The 20,375-nt window shown below is 40.0% G+C and overlaps 2 protein-coding genes across 5 annotated transcripts; both read right to left on the bottom strand.

Moving 5' to 3' along the window:
- Positions 1 to 14: 14 nt before the first annotated feature.
- On the bottom strand, positions 15 to 9,958 carry LOC109093619 (Y+L amino acid transporter 2-like). Of its 4 annotated transcripts, none has more exons than XM_042727081.1 (10): positions 9,664 to 9,958; positions 7,690 to 8,313; positions 3,574 to 3,699; positions 3,332 to 3,476; positions 2,792 to 2,915; positions 2,441 to 2,544; positions 2,226 to 2,322; positions 1,877 to 2,026; positions 753 to 936; positions 15 to 659 (listed from the first exon to the last, which is right to left on the bottom strand). In XM_042727081.1, exons 2-10 carry the CDS (start codon positions 8,183 to 8,185, stop codon positions 580 to 582), a joined length of 1,506 nt encoding a protein of 501 aa, XP_042583015.1. In that variant the 5' UTR covers positions 8,186 to 8,313; positions 9,664 to 9,958; the 3' UTR covers positions 15 to 579. The 4 variants fall into 4 exon arrangements, with proteins under 4 accessions (XP_042583015.1, XP_042583018.1, XP_042583019.1 ...); XM_042727084.1 differs by lacking the exon at positions 9,664 to 9,958 and adding an exon at positions 8,561 to 8,714; XM_042727085.1 differs by lacking the exon at positions 9,664 to 9,958 and adding an exon at positions 8,438 to 8,564.
- A 1,804-nt stretch (positions 9,959 to 11,762) lies between these two features.
- Positions 11,763 to 18,152, bottom strand: LOC109089121 (sal-like protein 2). Its single transcript, XM_019103254.2, has 3 exons — positions 17,934 to 18,152; positions 12,749 to 15,888; positions 11,763 to 12,648 (listed from the first exon to the last, which is right to left on the bottom strand). Exons 1-3 carry the CDS (start codon positions 18,007 to 18,009, stop codon positions 12,430 to 12,432), a joined length of 3,435 nt encoding a protein of 1,144 aa, XP_018958799.1. The 5' UTR covers positions 18,010 to 18,152; the 3' UTR covers positions 11,763 to 12,429.
- Between the last annotated feature and the right edge of the window lie 2,223 nt (positions 18,153 to 20,375).

The following is a 20,375-nucleotide window of genomic DNA, read 5'->3' on the forward strand; positions in this document are numbered from 1 at the left end:
ACACAGGTTTTGCATTATTTGTCCTTTATTTAGTTTTTATTTTATTTTGTTATTCATCACACATCCATAATAACACTGCTTTTGTCATTTCAGTCTTTGGGAAAAAGAAAATAAAACATGAAAAATACTGTTTTCTATATTCAGACACAAACCTGTAAAGATAAAGATGTTGTAGTGGCAATTCCTTCATCACTCAACAAGGTGTTTTATTAGACTTTCAGTGTACACGCATCTAAAATTATGTTCAATTAATGTGCAAGATTTAGGTTTAGAGTGGTTTCAAAACAATAGTACAAATGCCTCTAAATAATTCCTCTCTTATCAGTGCTATTATTTCACCATCTTACCAAACCCCACAACAACCCTAAGGTAGTTTCTTCGTACTCGAGTTCGAGTTGGTTTACTGTTCCCCATCAAACCAGCATAAATATCTCTAATAAATACAAAGGACTTGGGGGAGTTTTCACTTGACATCTGATCAATCTAAAACGATATCTGTGTAAACCAGTGTGGAGTCAGCAGCTTGTGTATTGCATGTCCAGAGATATTCCAGTTTTTTCGTCAGTGCATCGTTCTCTTCTACTCTGCCTTTTCATCTTCTGTGTCCATCTCAGTAAGAACACAGTAGCACACCTTCTGAATGAGAATACCTGAAGATGCTGGTGAAGAGGGAATGAAAATAGACAAACGCGTATTAGTTTTATGAGCAATTTATGAACTCTGTAAACCTAAACCACTGTAAGGAGACTTACCAATAAACTTCCTGAGCCACATAGGCCTACGTGTGGCAGGTAGATGGCAGCACAGGAAGTAAACGGGGACTCCCGATAAAGCAATGCCAATGCCGATTAACGAGTTGATAGTGTCGCTATATAGAGGCACCACCACAAGAAAAACTGTGCAGAGGCAGAATATAATTGGGAAGAACAGGCTGAGCTGAAAGAAAAAGAAAAGGTAAGATAAATGAGAGGGTTAAGACTGCTAATTATTCGATAAATTTTCCTGAGTAAACTTTTTTAAAGAAATTTCTGTCTCACGACAATGCAAATCATATTTTGGCGTTCCTTTGTGATATTAATTGTGAACCATAAATCTTTAATAAAAAATAAAAAATAATGACAACACATTTGGTTTGTTTATGTTCTGTACGAAACCGATTGGTCGGAATGCGACTTCCATTCGCGAGCGTATTTACATTTCTGACTGATGGTATTAAAATGCAGGAACACTATGGAAATTAATACATAGTTATTTATAAATATTACATTCCTTTAGGATCACACAGTGCGAAAGGCACACGTAATACAATCTACTTTTTAAATGTTTATCAAACAGCCTCTGACCAAACTTACTCACGTGAAAATAGATGTATTAATATATTAATGGTATATAATATAAGATAACACTTTATTTTAAGGAGTCCTTGTTACACGTTACATGTACTTACTAATATAATAACTTAATTATGACATTAATTATGCATAGTTACATGCAAGTAACCCTAAACCAAATCCTAATCTTAACCCTAACCATATATAGTAAGTACATGTAGTTAATTAATATTACTTAGTACTTAAATGTATAAATGCACTGTTACAGTGCACTCATTCAAGTACTAAGTCCTTAAGGACACATTAAAATAAAGTGTAACCCAAAAATTTATAATGGATTCTATCTCACAAACAGGTCCCTATTTTTTATTTTAATTATTATTATTATTATTATTAACTCTGAGGCAGAAACTGGCTTCAATAAGCACCACTTCAGTGTTGCATTGGTTTGGTTGAAATAAAAATCAAGTGTTGCTGGATTTAGCTTTCTCGCTTACTTCAAAAATACTGAATAATACACGGCAGACGCTGGTTTGTGTGGTTACCTTTAGTGGTCGTGGTCTGTCCGGTTGTTTCCATCGCAGGTACAGCTGTCCCAGGATAGACAGACCCACAAAGAACCAGTAGCTGAAGCTGTAGTAATTGATCAGTTTAAAGACATCTTCCACACACAGGTACACAAGAGCCATGGCACCCTGCCACAAAACAGGACACTTGAGATGTTAACATCTGAGAATACCTAAACAGATTCACAGACATTAATGGTGACTGTAAAGACGTGGAGTATAGACAAATACATGAGCTTAAGAGGAAAACACAGGATTGAAACAGAACATTAGTACATGTAATACAGCATATTATGACACAGATGGAGATGATGAGATGGGAACTGACATTGAAGAGCAGGGCAGGGATGGGGGTGAAGCGTGTGACGTGAATCATGCACAGATAATCTGGCAGGTGGCCCTCTCTGGAGCCCACGAAGAACAACCTGAGCAGAGATACGCAAATAAGAAATCAGCTGAGAATGAAATGGTGCCTGAGATGAAATGATGTGGTGAATCACATAGCAACAATGACACTGGTTATGTGTTCGATATATTACTCACCTTGATGCAGCAACTATTGAAGCATTTAATCCTCCAAAGCAGGAGAAGGCAACGGCGACTGGTATCGTCCAATTAAAATACCCAAATACCTGGTCTGCAAATGTCTGTGAATTAAAATAAAATTTTAATTAGCCAAGAAACTCAATAGAAAAACTAGATGATTAAAGCTTGTACCCGCCTTCTCTTTTCTTTTGTTCACAAAATAAGACTTAAAAAAATTGATTTCCACTAAAGTATTAAGCAACATATTTCATTGATTTCTTGCCGACCCCAATCTTTTGAACAGTAGTGTATGTTATTGTGTTGCTCTTTTTAAAAATTAAATACTTTATTAAATAGATAAATACTCACCACAGCTACGGCGTCACTGTCCAGGATGGCAGGAATAGGCAGAATTGTATAGTAAGCCAAATTGGTAAGAATGTAGATCACTGTGACAATGGGCATGGAGATAGCAATAGCCAGCGGGAGATTTCTGCAAAACAAGATGACCACCAGAGAGCAGCAGAATGCATTATCATGCATACAATATCTGGCCTGTAGACCTTTACAACTACAACAAGTCTACAACTCTCAGAGCTCTTTAGAGCAACACTTTGCCTAATGCTGACAAATGTGTTTCACATGTACACAGATTTTTTTCTACTTCTACATAGAGGCACAAATGGAGAAGTGCTTGGATAGTTTGTGGGTAGGAAGGTTGAAGGAGGGCTCCTGTCACATGACGGACCTGAGCATCCCACAAAAAGACATGTGATCCAATCACTTGTTTGCTGTGTTCAATTAGACATTCAGTGATTTGACAGGCAAACAGATAGATAGATAGATAGATAGATAGATAGATAGATAGATAGATAGATAGATAGATAGATAGATAGATAGATAGATTACCTTTCAGGGTTTTTGATCTCCTCGGTGACAAAGTTGAGCGTGTCCCATCCAGAGTAGGAGAAGAGAGCAGAATACAAGGCCAGAGCCACATCACCTGGATCCTGAGATGAACCTGAGAAGAGCCCTTCAAAATTCTGTGTGTAACCTAGATCCCAAACACACACAGAATCCAGCATAGTCAGATTATATTAAATATTCAGATGGGTAGTTGAGAACCTTATACAGATGTAAAAAGTATTTACCCTGAAAGATCTTGACCAGGCCAGTGATGATGACAGCGATGAGGGCGATGACTTTTGCGTAGGTGAAGAAGTCCTGAACACGTGTTCCATACTTCACATAGGCACAGTTCACAAAGGTCAGCAAGCCTACAAAGCAAACACAGGTCAAGATGACTTTTATTTTTTGACTTGCACAGGCCCTGGTGCTTTTGTGCTCACGGTGGTTATCTATTAGTCAACCCAAAAATGTCATCATTTACTCACCCTCATGTCATTCCAAACCTGTATGCATATATTTTTTCTGCCAAAAAGAACATATGTGACCCTGGACCACAAAATCAGTCATAAGGGTCAATTTTTTGAAATTGAGATTAATACATCATCTGAAAGTCAAATAAATAAGCTTTGCATTGGTGTATGTATTTGTTAGGATATGACAATATTTGGCTAAGATACAACTATTTGAATATCTAGAATCTGAGGATGCAAAAAAATCAAAATATTGAGAAAATCGCCTTTAAAATTGTCCAAATTAAGTTCTTAGCAATGCATATTACTAATCAAAAATTACGTTTTTATATATTTACGGAAGGAAATTAAAAAAATATCTTCATGGAACATGATCTTTACTTAATATCCTAATGATTTTTGCCATAAAAGAAAAATCTATAATATTGACCCGTACAATGTTTTTCTGGCTATTGCTACAAATATAACCAGCAACTTAAGACTGTTTTTGTGGTCCAGTGTCACATATTTTGAAGAATGCTGATTACCAGTTTTGATTCCCGTTGAATTCCACTGTACTTTTTGTTTGTGGAATTCAATGGGAACCAAAATGGTTTAGTTACCAACGTTCTTCAAAATATCTTCATTGTGTTTCACAGAAGAAATGAAGTCATACAGGTTTGGAATGACATGAGTGTGAGTAAATGATGACAGGCTGTTAATTTGTGGTTGGACTGTCCCTTTAAGGATCTACATGAGTGTTCTTCTGAGTCTAGTCACAACATTACTGCAATAACATGCAATGGATACAGTTTCCCCTGTTTTCCAAGAAGATCAATGATCTTCAGGGGTCAGTTTGTTCTGATCCTGGAATGTCTTGATTTGTGTGAGAGGTTCAGACAAAGGGAGTGTGTGAGCTTGTGTGTGTGTGTGTGTTTTGTAAGGTAGTCTTCCTGGCTTGAGGAAGCAGGGCTGCTGACTCTAGTACTCCTGCTGGTTGTTTTGCAAGGAGTGAAATAGCTTAGGGCAGCACTAAAGTTTGCGTGCGTGAGCGGGGCATTTTTTCAGTCGTACAGAAAATCCAGCTGTAAGCACCTGCGCTTTGATACTGCATTCCATGAGGGCACATGCAAACAATTCAGAACAAATATGTATTGCAAATACCCCTTGACGGTGCATTCATACAGGAAATAAAACAGTGAAAACTGAACTGAAATTGAGAGTAAGAGTGGCCAGTTTGTGTTAAGTAGCCTTAACTGCAAATGAGGAAGTGTTACAATGTGTCACGTGACTTACTAACTCTTACAAGATACACTGTCACTGACCCATTATACAGCTGGAAAAAAACAATATAATATGTGGATGTTACAATTCTCTCTCACACAAACCCTCCCTGAGTCCTTTAAGCTAGGGTCACATTTCTAAAAAGTGCTTGCTCTCACTTCATCTTATCTGTTATGGCTGCTATCCATGTTGCCTCAAGTTCATAAACTGCTCGCACACCCGTTTCTAATCTACAGTCTCTCTGCTTAAGGAGGGCAGATAGCACAGAGACAGATATGTGTCTCATTCCTGTATGCTTATGTCATCTTTTATAATGAATAAAAAATGAAAATGTAAATCTAACATCATTCACTTTCACTGTATAGTAACTAATATCTAATAGGTTAGATAACGAATATCTAATATCATTAATATCTAATGTTGTGTTTCATGTGGTTAAAACAACATGAGTAAGTGATGACAAAATGTTAATTTTTGAGGTGAATTATTCCTTTTTTGTGGAATATGTCTATGTTATAATGCGATTATATTTTATTTTGGATAATATTTAGCCTGAGTATGCTTAAAGGGATAGTTAACTCAAAACGAACAGCATTCTTTCATCATTTTCTTTCATCAAACAGTTATCACACTCCCTCTCAATGTGCTTTCGGCTCTATTCCATCCTGAGCTGTCATTAGCTGTTAGTCATAAGGGCAAGACTGTTAATCAGAAGGACTTTATCTTCCAGAAATCAGCAAGTTCTTGGTAGTGCTTCTTATCTTTCAATGAAGCATGCATGTGTTGCAATCAGATTAACTTAATTTAGATTCGTGGGTACAATACATTTAAACACATTTTATGAAAGACAATCTTTTTTCTTTTTTAATCTGGCAGAAAAGATCTTCATCTAGATTCAAGTTTCTCAAATCCTGCACAGTTTAAATGCATCTTTTATCTGACAAACCTGGGTCGAGGACTACAGGGTTAAAAACCACTGATCTAGATCAGTGGTTTTCAGTCCTAGTAATGGGGACCCACCGCTTATTTATATGTCTCCCTTACTGAACACACCTGGTTCAGCTCAACAGCTCATTAGATGAGAGCCTAATGAAGTCTGTCAGGACCAGGATTGAAAGACATTGATCAATGAGGGGTGTGAAAAAAATCTCAGATTTCAAAATTCTGGAGCATTTCAAGAACTGCCGGTTCGACTGAAATTTTTTGTTTCAGTTTGCACTTTTTGGTATCATGCATGTCTGTGCTGAGCGAGACGAATCACGTGAATATAACCCTCAACATCAGCAGCACTGGTCTGACGCATTCTCTTCTCCTTCCCTTTTCCACTCAACATCAAATACTGACAGGCTTTCATTATTGTTTATAATGTCATAATGTCTTTTTTTTCTCCCCTTACCAAAAAGTACAGCGATGGTACCATAGTAAAGTGGTATGGTATCAGATGATAATACCACAGATCTTTTTTACTTTGTCTGTGAGTGTCTTCTGAACTCAGTATGTGTTTTGTGATGTTTTATGCCACTTCATGAACTCTTGCTGTCTGTGGGAAATGTAGCTCTGTGTTTATGTGTTTGTGTAATAGTAAGCTTCTACCTACTACCCACTTCCTGCTGCCAGTTGTCTCAATGTTCAAACAGTCTTTCAAAGTGTTACCTACTTTCCCAACAAACATTCAATGAATGCAGAAATGCGATTAAGCTTTGAATTCAAGAGCTAATTAAACCCAAAATGTTTAATTCTTTCATCATTTACCTTTTACACACCCTAATTAATTAGGGTATGGTCAAACACTTTCTTTTTTCTGTAGGACGCAACAGGAGAAATGCTGAGAAATGGACGTTTTTTTTTTTACATAAAAAAAGAAAGTTTTCAAACTGGCATAAAACCACCATAAAAATATCCCACCGTACTCCACTTGACTATATTGCAACTTTTTGAAATTTTTGAGGAACAGATTGAAATATAAGTTGCTACACAGTGGCAAAGCACATGAACGTTCAAAGGTTTGGGGTCAGAGATGTCTCTTATGATCACCAAGGCAGAAAGAAATACAGTAAATTGTAATATTGTGAAATATTATAGCAATTTAAAATATTTTAATATATTTTAAATATTGTATTTTAATGTAATTTATTCCTGTGATGGCAAAGCTGAATTTTCAGCAGCCATTACTCCAGTCTTCAATGTCACTCAGAAATCATTCTAATATGCTGATTTGGAGCTCGGAAAAATTCTGATTATTATCAATGTTAAAAACTGTTGTGCTGCTTAATATTTTAGTGGAAACCATGATGCATTAAAAAAAAAAAAGATCTGTTCTGATAAACAGCATTTATGATTAATTGAATGCATCCTTCTTTAAAAAATTAAAAAATAAAATTACTGACCCCAAACTTTTGAACAGTTGTGTATTTTCCTCAAAATTTTGTTCCACTGAAGCAAAAAATAAATAAATAAATTAAATCATATAGTTTTGGAAGGATAGGTAAATGATTCTGGATTTGTGATTGATTCTTTTAGCTCAAATTTTCTTTGTAAAAAGACTTGAGGTCCACAAACCTTCACAGGTGACCTTCAAAAGCAACTCCCAAACATATACACACACTTCCACATGCATCAACTCACATATGCAGGCTGCAGCCAGCAGACGATTGGCCACGTAGGGTGCTATACACGTGGAGAAGATGGGCTGTACCATGTAGTTGGAAAAGGTGATGGCTATCACAGCCTGACTGGTGGGCTCGATGATCAGAAGAGAAGTCCATAGTCGGATGAAAGCCAAAAAGCCTCCAAAGGCCTCTAGGATATAGGCATAGCTGGCACCTGACTTGGTGATGGTGGTCCCGAGCTCAGCGTAACAGAGTGCCCCGAACACTGAGAAGATCCCACCAATTGTCCACACTACCAAAGACAACCCATAGGAGCCACTGTATATCAGCACGCCTTTGGGTGAGACGAAGATCCCGGAGCCGATCATGTTTCCCACGATGAGACATACGCCATTGAGCAAAGATATTTCTTTTTTCAGTTTCATGGACTCCTGCGTGCTGCTCCCCTTCAGGTTTCCGTTGGACACCTCTGAGGACTGCTCCTCCGTGGGTGCAGGGCTGTAGGATGCCATTGTTTTAAAAGGCCGATGGGTTGGATGATACAAAAAAGACTGTCTTAAACCAGTTCTACGGTCAGCTACAAGGGTTTTAGGAAGGTCTGCAAGGTTCCCAGCTAGTTCTTGAGATCTTCAGGTGACATCTGGAGAAAATAGAAGAAGGGTGTTGAGTATTTATACACACATGCACGCTCATATAATAATCTCCAAAGAAACAGGGCAGTCATAAAGAGCTCACATACACACTCTTGCTTTTTTCAAACGCACATGTGGCTATTACGGATCCATTAGACGTCATGGCAAATGGCTTTTTAAAAGTATGTAAACAGAGCCGCACAGAGAAAAAGGTCTACATGTAAGAAAAACATCCAGCTTGCTCATATTCCTTACTGCGTGAGACAGGATTGTGTGTCTTAGCCAACGGCTTAATCAATCACCATTCCTGACGTGGACATTGATCCACCTGCTCTCTAGTCAACCAAGACCCAAGACCAAATGGAGGGATTTTTAATACGTCAAGTCCAATTGAACTCTCTCTCACTTTTAGCATGGAGACTTCTTGGTGAGTCAGCATGCTGATCTGTCACATGCCCCTCAAGGTTCAATGGACTCAAAAGAGCTACGCTCATGAGCACATGCTGTGAAACGTTTTCTCATGACGATATTAAAAATATGCACATACAGGAACATGAGTAGTTAATTGACAGCTTGTATTTTTTGAAGCTCAAAGTTGAGAGCCATTATTGCCGACTATGCCAAACTGTGCACTGACAAGGCATAATTTTGGCATGGGTTAACTAATAAGATTTAATGACATCCTGAATTCTGAATGGAAAGTGAATGGGAATTTTGCATTGCTACGCATCATACATTATGGCTGTAGAATTCCGGCTCACCTGATTGTTTAAATTCAAAAGGTAGTTTAAAATGTAGCATTCAAACTTTCATTCCCACCTTTCACACACTAGCCCCAGCAGTGGTATACTGTAGATCTGATTAATAGCTCTGTGTAATGGTTGCGAAGGTCTTATCACAAAAGAAAAAAGTTGCATCCAAGAAAGACAAAAAGAGATAGAGAGGATGATTAAAGAAGTGAGATGTGTGGGTGGACAGTAGGCAATTACTGCACGCGATAATTAAACAGCCACACCAATGCAAGATCTTTAGGGACCAGAGTGCAAGGTTCAGGACATGCTGATAAGCTCTCTGAAAAAACAACTATAAAACAAAATGTTACAGCCTAAGCAACCATAGCCTTGCTGTAAAGCAAAATATTAAGTGAAAATGATTTTTATCAGTGCACTATATAAACGAACTGTAAACTTCTTGCAATATCTATGCAAATAAAGTGGTAATGTACAGTAAGTTTAAATATTGTCCATATAAAACCCGTAAGCGTTTTACAATGAGGTCTGTGTAATTAAAGCTTTATGAAATAATAATTCTGGCTTTAAATGACGGCAAGTACAGCTGAGCGGAACGGTTTGCATTACCTTCTCTAGCTCCAGGTGCTGAACTGGCATCAGGATGCAGCTTGTAGCTACTGATGCTTTATCTGCCGTTCATTTTCGTAGACACGATCGAAGTCGATGTGCACTTCATGTTATTTCTAGTAGAGCTCAGTCATATGGTCTCTGTCGCGGCTCGCGCTCGAGTTCCCTTCCGTTCAGACGATTGAAGGAGATTGATGAACTTCTGCTCTCAGTCAAATACAGACTGCAAACACAGACAGCGAGTGAGGGGAGGAGAAAAGAGCCAGCTAGCACAGCTCTCTCTAAACTACTGAACCATTATAATGAGCGTCTGTATGACCTTATGATAAATACCATATGAACAGACCCTAAAAATGAAGGACATTTTGTGCTCGAGACATTACGGTAGCTAAGCTGTCTGAATATAAAGCACTGTTGTTATAGTAAGTAAACTAAAACGATTTGAAATCGATTTATTTAATAGATATATAGTTGGGGGAAAAAAAGCTAATTCAAAGTATTAATATGCTGTGTATAAATAATAATGAGTAAAATTCATATAGCCTACAAAAATTGAATATGGATGTCTATTGGCTTCTCGGATAGAATACTTAAAAATAAAAATATAAATATAGGCTAGAAATATAAAACGCAAAACGTGTGACAAGCCCCGAGTCATCTACGTGAAAGGAAATTAATAAAAGAAAAACATTTAAATAAAATAAGATGATATTATAGCCTTCGTTTTGGAGAGGTTTTATAGGTTATTCATATTTTTTATATTCATCTTTTGTAAAAATGAATAGGAAAAACCTGTTTTAAAGATTTCTTAGGATTGGTTTGAATTTCAGCCGTCTTGCCTTCTGAATGTTGTGTTTCCCATACAGGCTTCCATATATGAAAATGATGTGATTCTCGAAAAGAGTGCTTGCAACTACTTTTGATTATTTACAGTACACACTGTATTGTCGCCATCGTGTGGTAAAAATGGGATGTTACACCACATCTGTTTTTTTACGATTTGCAAGGGAAACAATTTCCCACTGTTGCTGTTTTTGCTGGTTCTTTAGTAGCCAACTTTAAATGTTATCTGTTGTATTATTGCAACTGTCAAAGTCTAAATGGAACGAAGCTTTCCTTTACATGATTTCATAAATTCATCTTTTTTTTCTTTTTTTTTACCATTCGTCACATCATGCCTCATAAGGCGCAACATTTTGGCATATTTGGCACTGTCGGCCGAAGATTTCCTTATTTTTGATTGAGACATGTCTTTATCCCTTCCTGAATGCATGTGGACAAACTTCTACCACATGCCTTGTTTCTGGCTCATTGTTCGTCTCCCTCTCAACCTCAAAATTTCTCTCCTTGGTTACAGGTTGTCATGGTTTCGAGGGCCTGGCAGAGGATTAGGAGCCATTTTAGGGACAGCTGGCCAGGTCGGTCTCTACCTCCCCTTCATCCCGCGCATAGACGCTCAGGGGGGATGAGGGGGGACATTGTGCGAGGATTAGAGCTTCCTGTGTGTCAGCCGCATTACAGAGGGAGGGGGGGGGGGGGGGTAGAATGGAAAGAGAGTGAAAGAGGCAAAGAATGAAAGAGAAAATGAAAGAGCGAGCATATGAAAGAGAGCATGACACAGAAAGCAAGAGGGTGTTTGAGGGGAGGGAGTGAAGTCTGTACAGCTGCACACTCAATCACATTACACAAGTATGTGTGTGTGTGTAGGTGTGTGTGAACAAACATACACACACAACATACACACGTACAGCCATCAACATGCACACCACCAATCTGGGAAACTAAAACAAAAAGGGGAGGGGGGTGAACGAAGACAATTGCTGAAGAATAAGGTGCATTATGGAACAACAAAAACAACAAAAAGCCTCGTCGGATGTTGAAAATAGCTTAGGTGGCAGTTTTGTGTTTAATGCAATTCAAATAATGCACATGCATAAAAAACAAAATAAATAAATAAAAGCACAAATCTTGAGACATTCATTCTGACTTTATTTCTCTTTTTGACAAGTTAGGACCACATTACATCCGATAAAATTACAACACAAAGTTGTTAGAGTTCAACAGGACCAACAAAGGTACTTCAACCTTCAAGATTACAAAAATAAAGAAAGTTGAAGAACAGGCATTTTGCAGAAAGTAAATCTGACCCTCTCAGCAATTCAATCCCATCATCGTCATCATAAACCTCCCTTGTCAATAAGAGTTTCAGCAGTCACAGATATAGTGCAGCTATTTAGAGAAACACCTACAAAGTACAGCAGCATAAAAGTAGATGAAAACAGAGTACATGAAACAAAATTGATATTTACATTCAGCTGCACATCTGTTGATCAATTTTGGTATGGTCCCTATAATCCTCTCTCACACATCAGGTCAGTCCCTTTATTCCAAAATGTACTCAAAATTATATATATATATTTTATGTTTTACATGTATTTTTATGAGTATCCTGTAGTTCCAAATTGATTTCTGAAACTGCACGTAGACACACAATCAATTTGCTTGTCATTTGTTATACACAAATATTATTTTCAAGATCCAATTTCTGTGCATCCTGATATTTGAAGTCGAAAGACCAAGTCTTTATCAATATGATTTAATTGTCTTCATGAAAAGGCACTACTATTACATACAGACTGATTTACTAATATTCTACAATATCAAACAATTAAAAAACTACTCCTAACTACAAAGTTGAAAAAAAAAAAAGTTGTCATAGAAATCAGTAAACAAGAATAGTGCTAAAACCTAACTAATCACATTCTTTTAAGCAGTGTCTTCCGGCCTGTCGTCAGTAGTAGACACCGGATGCTCAGTCGAGGACAATTTATTTGTACTTTTCTCTGACATGTTTTTAGCATCCTCTCCTCTCAGTTTCTGATGGGTCAATTCCTCTGCATGCTCCACAACTTTTCCCTCAGAGGACTGTGAGGCTGCAGTACTGGCCAACTGATTCATACTTCCGCTGTGGATTTTCATATGCCCCTGTTGAAACACATAGAAGTCTTGTTTCTAACATTATATCATAGATATAAATGTCATCTAACATTCTATCTTTTTCAAAATAGCACATTAATCTATGTACCTTCAATCCACTGCGGCTAGCATACTCTTTTCCACACTCTGTGCAGCTGTAAGGTTTCTCTGAGCGCTGTGGTTGTGGAGGGGCTACAGGGGTCTCTGATGATGTCACTTCGGTCTTATCTCTATCTTTCCTTTGATCCTCTTCTGCTGACTCTTTTGCATCTTCAGCTTTCCCCTTCTGATCTAAGGCTCTGTCTGGAATGTGCAAAGAAGCATGCTCTGTGACTTGGTGAGAGTCAACATCACTGGGCTCAAGAACCTGGTCGATTCCATTCACATGAAGCGTTGTCTGCTCGCTGCTTTGGTCTGACTTTGACTCAGTGGACAACCCTGGGCTGGAGGGTGGAGTGAGGGCAGGTGACAGATTGAGAGCTTCAGGGTTTAAACTAGCTTTTGGCCCACTAATCACTGTTTGATGTGAAGCTCCATTGTGCCATTTTTTATCAAATAAGGTGTCCTGGGAGTTGGTCCGGGTACAGAGAGATAAAGGCGTGTCTTCATCCTCTTCTGCAGAGCCATTGACAGCTTGAGATTTGCTCTGATGGACTGTGCCATAATGGTTCTCATCTGAATTGTCAGGTGGACTGTTTTCTCCTGAGGGGCCCTCCTTCTCCAGGGTGACGGTTGGACTAGTCTCAGGTGTGTTGTCATAGTGATCTTGATCTGACTCCATGAGTGGATCTGCGTCACCTGATGCAGTATCTCTTAGGCTAGCACCAGACTCCAGTAAGCTGGCAGAGGAAGACATGCTCATATTTAGAGGAAGAGACTGAAGATTTTTGGATAAAGAAACCCCGTCCACTTGACCAGGGTCTTCTTCTAACTGCAGGTCCCCATTACTTTCCGGAGGCAACTGGCCCCCCAGATGCATCCGAATGTGATGCTGCAGTACCACAGCATTGGTAAACTTGCGCTGACAGAGCGGGCATGAATTCTGGCCACGTGCATTGGCTGGACGTGCTCTGTGTGTGGCCAGATGAGCCCTTAGGCTTCCCTTTGTGGAGAAGGAGCGGCCACAGAGTTTGCAGGGGAATGGACGTTCACCTAAGTGAGTGGCCTGGTGGAGACGTAATGCTCTTGGGCAGCTGAGGACACGGAGACATACCCCGCACTGATTAGGAACCAAAGAGGAGGCAGTTGACCCTTGGAGCTCTTGGCTGGCCAGCTCACCGCTGGGATTCGGGTTCAGCCCTAAGGCCGCCATCATCTCCCTCCTGTAAGCTGAGATAATATTAGTGTTGGAGGTTGTGGATATGTCATTAGCCTGAGCCTGGCCTTCATTGGTGCTTTTTGGGAGGGGCTGCTTCTCTAACTTCTGTGCCAGTCTCTGCAGCTTGGAGGTGTCAGAGGTGCCTGAGGATGAGGATGGAGAGGAGGAGGAAGGAGAGGAGTTTTGAGGTTTGGGGTATGAGGAGAAAGGGAAGGTAAGTGGGAGGTGTGGGGAAGGGAGGTGAGGAGGGCGAAGAAGGGCAAGGCTAGGATGGTGGGCAGAGGGGCCTGATGGGAAGAGAATCTTCGGAAGATGTGCCAGCTGGGAATATGGAGAACCATGATGTAAAGTAGAGTGTGGCGGTGTATTCTCATCAAACCTCTGCTGCTTTGCACCTTTGAATTGGCCAGTCATTGCAGAGGAGGTGATGGATGAAGATGACGACTGCACACTAGTAGAAACAGAGGCTGCGGCTGCAGCCGAGGCACGGTTTAGCTGTAGCAAAGAGTGGGCGGTGGAAAGCAGGGCCAGATCAACACTGGGTGGCAACGGAAGGGAGGAGGGAGATGGATGAGATGACCCGGACAGGAAACCAAGAGCTAAACTATCTGGCACACCTACACTTCCTTTAACCCCAAAAGGCTCCTCATCCTCCGCTCGACGTTTTCTGCGCCTCTGTGATGGCCCTGAGCCAGATCCTGATTGGCACTGCTCAGACAGGGCAGGTGGCAATAGAGAGAGCGACAGCTCAGGATTTTGCTCACGGTGACGGAGGAAGTGGGCTTTAAGGTTGCCACGGGTAGTGAAACGACTAAGGCAGACCGGACATTGGTATGGACGCTCGCCGGTGTGGGATCTCAGATGGATCTGTAATGACGAGTCACTGCTTAGAACCTTCCCACAGAACCTGCACATGTGCTGCTGGCGGCCTGAAGAGGAGCTTGATGATCCGTTTGACATACTAACAGTGGAACTGAGAGACAGCTGGTCCTGGGAGAGGCTGACTGTGGGCAAGGGGGGAGTTGGGAAATTCATGCCATTGCAATGACTGATGGACGTGTTGGGAGACTTTTCATTGAGGTAACGAGGTGGAAGTCCTAGTGTTAGAGAGAGAGGGTGCACAGAGGCTGAAGAGGTGACTAAGGATGAGGAAGATGTTGAAGATGAAGTTGTGGAATAAGGAGCTCTGGTTCCATTTGTGTGAGATTGGTTGGGCTTGGATGTAGGAGCTTGGGAAATTAAAGAGGCACCAGTATTAGGTGGGGAGCTAGAGCCTGCATCACTCTGTTGACCCTCCACAGATCCCTGAGGTGCATCTTGGGCACTGACCATAGCACCTAGGCGCAGCACCTGCCTGCAGATCTCTTCTGTAATCTGCATTTGGTGAATCTGTCTTTGCTGCAGGACCCTAAGCTCCTCTAACAGTACAGCGAGGGTCGGAGGCACCTGGAGTTGCTCTGAAGGTGATGAAGGAGTTTGGTGGATGGGACTAGGACTTCCTTGATGAGGTGGGGCACCCAGCGACGATGAAGAGGATAAAGACGAGGAAGAGGAGGTAGTAGTGGTTGCAGACATACCCATTGGTGGGGACGTCACAGTGGAATGGGGCTGATGAGATGGAATATGATTGGATTTCTGCTGGCTAGGGGGAGGTGAGTGGGTTTGGGACGACAGGGAAGGATGTGGGAAATCCGGAGAGAGAGATGAGTGTGCATTAGGCAGAGATGTAGAATATGAGGCGATGTGATTTGGCCAGTGGGGAGGAGATGAGCTCTCATTGGGGAGCGAGGGAGCGTGAAGGCCACCAGGAGATGATCTTGGGGCCAAAGGAGGCTGACAGTCCTGAAGTGATGTAGGAGAGGAGGACGAAGATGACGAGGTAGCTTCAGAGGCAAGAGAGGCTGATGGAGATTTCACTGGAAGCTGGTCATCTGGAAAATACAGAAAATAAAGAATCAGTTTATAAGTATATAGCATTTATTATCAGACAATGACAATTATTTGAAAACATAATATTGTCATGCCATTGTTTCATTATTTTATAAATCAATTTAAATTTTAATTGTTGTAAAAAGCCTTCCTATTTAAGCCAGCTCCTTTGTCAGGGTTTCTTTCATGTAAACACTGAATACCATTCCACATTATTAATGATCTTTCACCTTTAAATCACAACCTTCATATACCACACTCACATCTTCTGTCCTCACTCTTGCCACTACTCACTAACCACCTTGCAGCTATTGCAATGCTTTTTAAGGCCAATTCACACTGCACAGACAAACTCCAACAAACAAGTTGGCTCAAGTTGGCTGTTAGTTTTAGAGTTTTATTAAAAATAACTGTCACACTGCCCCAACAAATTTGTTGGAAAATCATTTCACACTGCTCAGACATTCCACAACCCAACAAACACAGAATAAGCATGTTCAGTTGGGTGAAAACAAACTCCAACCAATGCCAACAGGGTTAACACACTTATACAACAAACTCCAACAGACTAGTTTGTTGGTGTTTGTTGCAGTTTGTTTGTGCAGTGTGAATTGGCCTTTAGAGGACAATAGCTATCACCACAACACCCCATAACCCCTCTTAACCCAACCCTCTGTCCATCAACTACATCCTTCATCTCTCTATTCACCCTTCCCCCCTGACCCCACACAGGGTCAGAGGTCAGGCCATAGAAAGGGTTTTGGGCACTGTCCATGCACTCTGATTGGCTAGATGACCTAACCTCATGAGCTCTAAGGTCAAATTCTTTTAGAATCTTGAGCGCAGAAAAAGAACTAGAAGAAGGGGGTTGGGAAAATAGTGGTTTGACTGACAGACAAACTTTTTTCATCCTCTGACATACTGATACACATAATGACTGTACATACTTTTGGAATCTAATCTGCTAAAATGCACCAGAAACCCTCAACCCTAAAAAAATCCCCTCACGACTTACAATCTGTTCTTGCCAATAGCTATAGAAATCGGATGACAAACGTGCAGTATCTTTTATATTCCTTAGCTAACTTTTTCTTCCATGCATGCACGCACGCAACGGTGCATTCTTTCTCCTCTCTGTATTCTAACAGTTGAACCCCCAACTGAGCAGAGGTACAAAGTGAATAGAGGCAGGGGAGTGGGAAGGGGGGGAACACGGCATGAACAGAAAAGAGGAGCACATGGAAACATGAGAGAGAGAATAAGGGAGAAGAGGAGAGAATAGAGTGAGAAGAGATTAATCTTTACCCAAACACCCCCTTCGTCCCCTCCCCCTTGCCTGCACCTTATTCACACTGAATAGGAGACTCCTCTGAATGCACCCCCAGCAATCAAACTGACTATGCTGCAAGTCTCTTGGAGGATTGACATCAGTGAAAAGCTAACGCAGTTATGGCCCCTGAGTGATTCATGTCAACATAATGACCGGCCATACGGCTGAACACCTTTAGACCAACCCTCTGGCCATATCTTCAAGAGCCTTCTTTCAATACAACACATTTATTTATTTTGAGCGGGAAATGTCAGTAAACTACCTATTTTTTAAAAGTCAGGTCATGGCAGTAATGTGAGCCGTGTGCTGCAGCTTTTAAACAATGGCTCACTAAGTAGAGGGCCAAACGCACTAGTGCATTTTAACCTGTATCACAATACTTCAGGTGTTAAATTGTTCCTATTTTAAGCAATAAAGAAAAAAAAGTATAGGCTATAAAATATTTTTGGGTAACAGGTGCTCTTGGTAAACTAACAGTAGTCAACATTTGAAGTGGATCAAAAACCTTTTATCAAAGTTGTCCTAAAAACAAAATTTGTTCTTGTCTTAGTCAACTTTGATGAACTTTCTTGATCCACTTCAAATGTTGACTACTTTATAACCAGTTATGCAAAACTTTTTAATTAACCTGTCGTTTAAAAAAAAAAAATAAATAAAGCATCACTATTCATTTTAGTCCAGGGTAACAAATAATTAACAAAGGAATGGTTTCCTCACCTTGCGGCATCAAGCGCGTGCCCCCGGGGTCCGCGTTAACGAGCTGCTGGGGCCGTTTCTGTTTCCGGCGTGACATGATTCACGAGCAGCCGGTGAGAGTTACGAGCATCAACCAACTTTGCAACGCAAATTTTAAAACCGGTTTTGAATAGATAAATACCGAACTCCCTTGTTCGTAAATAATCCACCTTGCAGGATGCGTTAAGACAACTTCGGCCTTAGTTATCTTTTATTTTTAGTTAATACTCGTGTGGGCTCCTGGAGCGGACCATAACGTCGTCCGCTGTTGCTGTGTGAACTGGCGAGTGCGTGTGTGGCTGTTTTTCCTCAACAAGTCCCCTCTTTCTCAAACTTGTCCACTCTGCAGACCCCCTCCCCTCCTCTCCTCTCCTCTCCAAAGACACACACACACTCACACAAAAATACAATCTCTCCTTGTTCTGACATTTGCATTTCAATGGCGCGGAACACCGTCTCTTTTTCTTTCTTTCTTCCTCCCTCTTTTGCGTTTCTCTTAATGCTAATAGCAGCCCTCTAGTAATTTAGACAACTGAGTTATATATCAATACGAAATTTCTCACTTTATATATATATATATATATTTTTTTTTTTCACATACGCTTTTAATGTTTGCAAAAAGGGAGTTTAAACCCCTCAAGATTCTAACATCTGTCTGTTTTAAACAACTTAATGACTACACTTCATTTATTGCGCCCATTGAGAGTAGGCTATTTGTATTGACAGGTCTACTAAGATTTTATGTTAAATCTAAACAGGCGACATTACAAATCATTTGATTCACGGGGAAATAAAAAAAATTGACTGTAACTGTTATCAGGTTACATAGAAAGAAAATACAAAGATAACGTGTGGTGGAAGATTACGCGTGTAAAAAGTTCACCAGATGTGAAAGTTGTGTAGCCTATAGGCAATATATTTGAAAATGGTGTGGAAGCAAAAAAATAACTTGAGGGAGATGATGAGGAAGGTGATGGGATGAGATAATACGTCAGGCAGCTTGTAGACTATAACTGCAGAGAGCTGCTAGCGTAAAGACCCCCTGCGGCTCGCTCACTTTGTCGGTGCGTCCGAATATTCGGAGCTCTATTTAAAATGCATTGAATAGGAAGGGAATTTCCAACAATGGCGACCTGGACACAGTTGAGTGGGCATCTCTTTCTCTCTCCTCACCCCCAGGATCCATTGCCGCTCCGCACAATACCCCCCTTTCACCCCCGCCTCTGTTCTCATACACCACGTGGAGGAGGGATGAAGTAAAAAGCCATTTTTAATTAGATGTATCAAAAACAAGGACCCGACCTGCACCTTATCTCATATAAGGCCAAGCTGTCCACTAGCCATAAGGCAGGGTTTTTCTTATGCATAAGTGTATCTGTTCATGCAGGTTTATTTACAATAATAAAGTATAATTTAAGATAAAATGATTAAAAGTCACAATAATATTATACTGTACTTTTTAGGCAAACCAATAATTAGAAAAAGAAGGAGAGACAGCGTAGAACCAAATCGTGGCTCACATGCATTTGTTGCATTGCTTCAGTTTTCTACTTGTAAATTTGTTGTATACAGTAGCTACTACTACTGTAGGCTGCCTACTCCTCAGTGTTGCCAGATAGGAATGGTTTACTCTACATTTGGCTGGTTTTGATTGAATTGTGAAAATGCGCTCGGTTGGGTGGAGAGAATTTAGGCTGATTTGCATTAGTTGGGCATTCTTTAAACATTTAAGTTAAGAATTTGCATTGCTTAATTGTACAACTAAAATAGCTTCTCATTCAGTCAAATCAACCAGAACATTGATAGACTTATATTATTTACTCATGTTCGTTCGGAGGTGCCATTTTCCAAATTCCTGTTTGCTCATGGTTTTGGGTAGTACGTAGTCAATCTAAACAACGCCAAAATGGGTATATATAAGTAAAACATAGAAGAAAAGAAAAGAAAAGAAAAGAAAAGAAAAGAAAAGAAAAGAAAAGAAAAGCAGACAAATGTCAAGACTTACCTTTTTCATGTCCAGATGAAGCATTCAACACTATGGAGAAATGCTGCATCTGGGAGTTTCTCTTCTGAGAAGGCCATTGATGTATTTTGGCTATATATGCTGGAGGAGACCAATGTTTCCAGGAAACACTCAATGTGAACATTTCCTACATATTTAATGCTATTTGAACAATCATTGGTCTAAAAAAAAAACAACAACTCTATAGTTCAAAAGGTATGGGTTAGTAAGATCAGTAATAGCTGCTTCATGGATGCATTACATTGATCACAAGCGATAGTAAAGACTTACATTGTTACACATTCTATCTACAATAAATGTTTATTTTAACTTTAAAGTTAAATTTGGTAATGTAATGGTAATATAGCTTTTGAAAATTCAGCTTTGCCATCACATGAAAAATAGATTATACATTTTAACCA

The sequence above is a fragment of the Cyprinus carpio genome, chromosome B7, assembly GCF_018340385.1.
Source record: "Cyprinus carpio isolate SPL01 chromosome B7, ASM1834038v1, whole genome shotgun sequence".
NCBI lineage: Eukaryota > Metazoa > Chordata > Actinopteri > Cypriniformes > Cyprinidae > Cyprinus > Cyprinus carpio.

What these genes read in the sequence shown, in the direction of transcription:
- LOC109093619 (XM_042727081.1), bottom strand. Translation starts at nt 8,185, where the DNA reads ATGGCATCCTACAGCCCTGCACCCACGGAGGAGCAGTCCTCAGAGGTG. An exon ending in CCTGGTCAAGATCTTTCAGG is followed by an intron (nt 3,477 to 3,573) that starts GTAAATACTTTT and finishes TTTGGGATCTAG; the next exon opens with GTTACACACAGAATTTTGAA. An exon ending in TCCCTGCCCTGCTCTTCAAT is followed by an intron (nt 2,027 to 2,225) that starts GTCAGTTCCCAT and finishes GTTTTGTGGCAG; the next exon opens with GGTGCCATGGCTCTTGTGTA.
- LOC109089121 (XM_019103254.2), bottom strand. Translation starts at nt 18,009, where the DNA reads ATGTCACGCCGGAAACAGAAACGGCCCCAGCAGCTCGTTAACGCGGAC. An exon ending in CACGCGCTTGATGCCGCAAG is followed by an intron (nt 15,889 to 17,933) that starts GTGAGGAAACCA and finishes TGTATTTTCCAG; the next exon opens with ATGACCAGCTTCCAGTGAAA. An exon ending in CTAGCCGCAGTGGATTGAAG is followed by an intron (nt 12,649 to 12,748) that starts GTACATAGATTA and finishes GTGTTTCAACAG; the next exon opens with GGGCATATGAAAATCCACAG.